We start from the raw sequence: 6,390 nt of genomic DNA, 5'->3' as shown, positions 1-6,390 counted from the left end.
GTTCCACATATTTTCATGTTCCAAACTATCCTTCATATGAATATTACATATTTATTTATATATTTTGTGAGTAACATTTTAGTTATGTTAACAAAAATCCCAAAACAATCTAGTATGCATTCATATGATTCTTTTGATCATAGAGTATTTTTTAAGCATTTAGTTATTTTAATGATACCATAATTGAGCGAGCTTAGGCTCGTTAAATTTCTCGTTTTGACTATAAGCTCATAAGATTCAAAGATTATTTAGTCTTTCAAATAATATTATAAAATTTTAGAATATGCTTCAAATGTCTGAGTCGGAAACATTTGGACTATGATCAATATGCTTTGATGATTCCATGTTCATCTCATCAAAATATTTGATTTTACTTTAAACTTATGGAGTATTATCTACAATTTTACTTGTCAAAAAGGGGTAAATAAAAAGGGGCAATTAAGAAAAATCATATTTAAAAAAAACCATAAAAAATCATTTTATATAGTAAATAGCTAAAATTTATTCTCAAATAAAACTGAATAATACACTCTCTAATTAATTTAATTATAAAAATAACTTTTCATCTAATTGTTAGAGCATAATAATAAAATATCATTATTATTAAAAAAAAGAATATAAAAATAAAAAATTAATATAAACGAAGCAAAAAACTCTCAGAATATTTTCAAACTAATATAATAATACTACCAGAAGGCGGCGCCCAAGTTGCCAAGGAGGAACCCTAGTGTTGGCCGCCTCCCTTCCAACTCACACCGCAAGCCTGACTCCATGAAAAATTATTACAGGCGAGAAAAAGCAATTCCTGAAATTCATTTTTTTCCTTTCTTTCCACCGCAATCAAGCCCTTTTTCTTCTGTTTTATCTCCGTTTGTGAAAATTTTCTCTTATTAGAGCCCTATTTTTGGTCGTTTTAGTCCGCATAATGAGCTGGATCGCTCTGACGACCGATTGAGAGGGTGGTTTGTTTGTTTGTTTTCTTCTCCTCTCGAAATTACTCTAAAATGTCCAAATTTTTAATTTTTGGTTGATAATTATGTATTTTTTTAATAAATCAGTGTGAGATGCTTGCTCTATATCTTTCTAACCTACCAACTCCGTCACTTATATTAAATAATTTATCCTATAAATCCTCCTCAATAGCGCTTCCCTTCTTTTCCGTCTGCCGTGTACTTGTTGCGTTTGATTTGAACGTGGTAAGAAACCTTGTGAGGAATTGGGTACAAAGCAATCGGATTTGCTGTCTGATCTCTTTCTCTCTATCTTTTGTTTGGTCTGGTTCCATTTTTTGTTGATTGTTGATGTTTTTTAATCTCTATGATGGGATTCGACAATTAGTGTTTGGGCTTTCGACTATTTGGTGTATTCCTCTGCAAAATATTAGCTTGTAATGTTCTTAGGTCTGATAACTTTTTTGTTGTTGATGTTTTCTAATCTTTGTGATGGGATTCTGCTTTTAGGTTTTGGACTTAAGACTTTTTTGGTATATTTTTCTGCTAGCTATTAGCATGAGAGATTTTGATTCTTTAATTGGAATAGGTAAGAAGTGCTGATGGCTGAATTGGTTGGTCCACGGCTTTATAGCTGCTGCAACTGCCGAAACCATGTTTGCCTTCATGATGATGTTATTTCCAAAGCCTTTCAGGTGAATAAATTACCCAACTTCTGGTAGATTTTGGTGCTTTTTCTTTTTCACTTCTTTTGGTTATATAAAAGATGAAATTTTGTAGTTTTTTGGTGCTTTGTTTTTTGTTATTTCTTCACATAGCATGAATTCACAATGGTAATTCTTATAAAAACGTTTTTCCTATAACTTTCTTCTGCAAATTTGACCAGTAGAGATTAGTTGGATTTTAGTTTACATGTGTGTGGATTTTCTCTTTATGCATGGGATCTCATTTTGTAGAATTTTATTGCATTTCAAACCCATTATGATTCACTTTATTCATCATAATATGTTATTTTTGCCGAGTTCTTCTTGGTGAATGATAAGTGTCTCCCTTTCCACGCCACCTTAGGGAAGAAAGGGGCGAGCATTTCTGTTTTCTCATGCAATGAACATAGTTTTGGGCCCAAAGGAAGATCGGCTGCTGATGACAGGACTTCATACAGTTGCTGATATATATTGTAGTGATTGCCGTGAGGTGTTGGGTTGGAAGTATGAAAGAGCTTATGAGGATAGTCAAAAGTACAAGGAAGGAAAGTACATACTTGAGAAGTCCAAGATCATAAAGGAGAATTGGTATCAGTTTTAAGTTCATTCTTAAGAAATCAAAGATTATTAAGATGAAAGTCTACTATTTGTGGTTTCCAATTGCTTGAAAACTGAGTCTTCAAACACAAAATTTTGTGTTTGATAATTCTGTTTGTCCATCTTGTACATGTCAATTGATTGAATGCCATCTACGTCTATGTATTCATGTTGTTTTAATGTCTGCAGTTCGTGTTTTGGATGCTGTTGAATTGATTGTGCATAATCTGTAACCATGTGGTATTATTATTGTAATTTGCAACCATGTTAATGAATTCCTTGGTCTGGCTGCACTTGCCATTATGTTTCTTTGCATGATGAAGATGGCTTCATTTGAGACGGCTTTCTTACTGCTTCTTAAGACATCTTTTTAATATAAAAAAAATTTTGCTTCATAAAATAATTTGGAATCTTAAATTTATTAATTAATAAAAATTATTTAGATTTCTAAAAAATAAGATACTTATAATTTATTATTTCTTAATTAGAAATAAAAAATTTCTAAACTTGAATATTTAAAATTAATAATTAATTTTTGAATTTTAAAAAAAAATGTCTGGTGAACAGTGTGATGTCAATATTGACATTACATTATGCACCCGCAGTCAAATAGTGGCAAAAATACTGCTCAATAAGATCAAAGAAACACCATACGTTTGTATGGCGTTTAGAGATGCCCTAAAACATTAAAATTCAAAGTGAAATTAAACTCGTGTTTTTCATTTTTGTCAAATTCTGAATGATTTGATTGTGACATGCATGAATACATTTGTTCAATTGTTCAAAAAAGAAAAAAAAATGGCACTGCTTTAGTTTTGTAAATAGGTAAGATCTAGGTATTATGTATGTAATCCCCCTCTACAAAAATACGGGATGTGAAATTGATAAACTATCAATCAATAATGCTAAAAAATTAAAGTTTTGATTGGGAATTTGAAAAAAAAAATTATTGGGAGTTAAGCAAAAGAAATTAAGGATTTGGATGAAGAGGAAAGGAAAAAAAAAAGAACAAATTCTTTTCATTTTGATTTGGATATCAAAGATGAAAAAATAGAAAATTATTATTATTAATTTGATTAAGAGTTAATATACAAGATAGAAATAGAAATTTTATTATTGAATCAAAATCTCTTTGTGGGTGATGCCAAAAACCTTACTTGCAAGACTTTCAAGGCTCCAGAAGATTAAAAGGGGGAAGGGGGAGAAACTCAAAGGATTTTACTACCGGCTAAATTTATAAGATATGACTTTTTGGTGTAAAATATGATCCTTTGACCCCACATTTATAAAGTTTTGGGCACTGTAGGAGAGTCTACACCTTGACTTCATATCAAATGAAGAAAAAATGTATAATGAGACAATTGGATACATGTGGACAAAACTCTAGTGAACATACATGATAATATATGTCAGAACGTAAGTAAGTATATGTTGATAGCTCCTAAGATGGAAAAATTATTTTGTGCGGAATCCATAACCCAATGAAAATGTGCCAAGTCTGATACCGAGCTTAGTACAAAGCGGTACTCGATACCGCTCGACACCTAGGCGTAAACCGGATGGTTCTCCCGTCTGGTGTCCGTACAGAATAATCTCTCCCTAAAATGAGTGGTTGGAGGGAGTTGTCAACTTGTTGGTGAAGTCACCGACTCAGGATATGCATAAACGAGTCTCTCTTGTTAATTGGGAAGATGATCCCTCAAGCTAGAGTAAGTGGCCCTCCTAGTTGGGAGAAATTATTAGGTGCGGAGTGCGTCCGGAGACCAATAAAAATGAGTCACGTCACCTCATTGGTGGGTACCCGCACTCGGTACTGCTGGGTACCACTAGGTACCCAGTACTTGTGCATACGATTCTCCCGTCCGCACTCCGCACCTAATAATTTCTCGGGGCGAGTGATGCTAGCTATGGGCTATGGCAATTGACCACATGGGTTATGGAAAATGGCCCTTTTGACAGGTTCGAGTGAACCCACCAGCTAGGGAGAGTGACTCCATAGGCTTGTCTGTAGAGTCATTCCTTGAGTGTATATGGGTGCACCTTTGATTCCCTAATTCTTTTATATCTTTGGAGTGTAACTTGTAAATCAAACAAAAGAATTAGGTAAAGCATTTATCATTTTTGTCAAATAGCAAATGAGAAATGATATATTCCACTGCCATGTTCAATTCTCATCTCAAGAACTGGGCAAATTATTGCGTCCGGTGTCCAGATTCGTCTGGGACACCAATCCGGTGTCGTCACGCCACCCAAATACACCAGGACCCAATATATTTGGGTGACGTGGCGTCACCGGATTGAATGTCTTGACATCCGGTGACCGGACACAATAATTCGCCCAAGAACTGAGCCTCATTTATCTCTTTAATAATGGTGTTGATTTGATCGGTAAGCACTTTAGCGTTAGCTGTCTATAAATATGGTTTGGGTGCTTTCATTTGAGGCTAGATACTCCCTCTCCCCCTTCTTAATGTAGTTATATAGTTTCTTTCACTTTTCATGGTCGATTTGTTTCAAAAAAGATAATGAATGTGCTGAGCCACGAATTGTGACAAAGATTATTTACAAGCACAAGCAGGTCCTGTAAGCTGAAGTTCAAAAAGCAATTAAACTCGCCGAGAGGAGGAAGCTCTTGGTGAGAGAAGATTTTGATATATATATCTTGCTTTTTAGTAGGTGGGTCTTGCGATTGCCTTGGATCTCTAATGGAGGAGAGATTATTCTGTACGGATACCAGATGGGAGAACTGTCCGGTTTACGCTTAAGTACCGAATACCACTCGGTACTAAGTTAGGTACCGAATGTGATGCATTTTCTTTGAGGTATGGACTCCGCACATAATTTTTTTTTCTGCTGGAGAGGGTTGAGTAGCATCAATTCACTCCTAGAACTAAGATTGACTGCCCTTAAACCAAAAGCTACAAGAACATCAAAGGTCATTGGCCACCAGTACATAAATGTCCATGCTCTTTTAGTGAGATAATTGTTCTTATAACCTATGAAATCTACCATATAAACATGTTTTTTTTTTTTAATGTTCTTTCAATGCCACATATGCTTAATTGATTTCATAATCATGGTGGTAGAATAAAGCTGCGCAGGTTTTTTTTTTTTTTTTGTGATGAGGAAGCACTGTCCTTAGGCCAGTGAAAACCCCGGTCGACCTAGCATGCAACCCACAGCAATTTACACGGGCCAACACTTAAGGCTTTCACTGCTTGCAAAGAGATTCGAACCAGGGACCTAGGCTTTGCCCAACCGGCTCTTCACCACCCGGACAAGCAGCGGTGGGTAAGCTGCGCAGGTTATCTAAAACTTGAAATATTTTATGCCATAGAGTAAGACTTCGTTTGGATTGGCTTTCTTACTATTTTTTAAAGTAGTTTTTAGTAAAAAAATTAAATTTTAATAATAAAAAACTGTTTTAAGAAGCAGTAAGAAAGTTATCTCAAACGAAACATAAATGTTCTTATATTAGGGCAGCAGTTTCAATACAAGCTGCTGCGAACAAAGAGTAAATGCAGAAATTATGAAGAGAAGAAAAGAAAATTTCGATATTGTTAAAAGAATGATTAAGGTAGTAAAATTCAACTTTTCATTGTCTTTGTTTAGAATACCACTCAACTCTTTATGGTAGAGTGAGAAGAGTCTAAGCTGAAACTATGAATAGTCATATTGTTTGATAAGATGCTCCTGTGTCTTTGTCACTAGAAATGAGTGACAATTTGCTTGGCAAGCATGACATCTAACAAATTTTTCAACATGTTTAGTATTTTTTTTTTATATAATGGGATATCCACCCGATGCCACTCCCGAAAGTGCGCTTGGCAGCCTGAATAATTCTCGTCTGACCTAGAATAGGCACCCACCCAGAAACCTCCTGACCCGCTCTTGATTGGGCCCCATTTAAAAGTCGTTGTCGCTCGAGGGGAATCGAGCACGGATTGGGAGGTTCCCAACTGTACTCGTCCACTAACGGTGGGTAATAAGTTTAGTTCTTTCATGGAATATTGACTACCCCTCTTTCTGGTTCTGCCCTGTTCATCATCATTAACATTTACATCACTTGCACCAATTATAAGAACCTATTTTGACATTTCTGCAATGCTATTGTGTTTCTCACGGCTTGACTGCGGGGT

At 35.1% G+C, this 6,390-nt stretch overlaps 1 protein-coding gene across 2 annotated transcripts; it reads left to right on the top strand.

Annotated features, from left to right (window-relative positions):
• Window positions 1-658: 658 nt before the first annotated feature.
• LOC110105115 (protein yippee-like At4g27745) lies at window positions 659-2,556 on the top strand. 2 transcript variants are annotated; one of them, XM_020834486.2, is made up of 3 exons: window positions 659-788; window positions 1,540-1,645; window positions 2,019-2,556. In XM_020834486.2, exons 2-3 carry the CDS (start codon window positions 1,553-1,555, stop codon window positions 2,253-2,255), a joined length of 330 nt encoding a protein of 109 aa, XP_020690145.1. In that variant the 5' UTR covers window positions 659-788; window positions 1,540-1,552; the 3' UTR covers window positions 2,256-2,556. The 2 variants fall into 2 exon arrangements, with proteins under 2 accessions (XP_020690145.1, XP_020690146.1); XM_020834487.2 differs by lacking the exon at window positions 659-788 and adding an exon at window positions 799-1,196.
• Window positions 2,557-6,390: the final 3,834 nt, after the last annotated feature.

This window comes from Dendrobium catenatum, unplaced genomic scaffold, assembly GCF_001605985.2.
Source record: "Dendrobium catenatum unplaced genomic scaffold, ASM160598v2 fragScaff_scaffold_292, whole genome shotgun sequence".
Classification (NCBI taxonomy): Eukaryota; Viridiplantae; Streptophyta; class Magnoliopsida; order Asparagales; family Orchidaceae; genus Dendrobium; species Dendrobium catenatum.
Note: the sequence above shows the minus strand (reverse complement) of the source record. Positions and strands in the feature narration are given on the sequence as shown.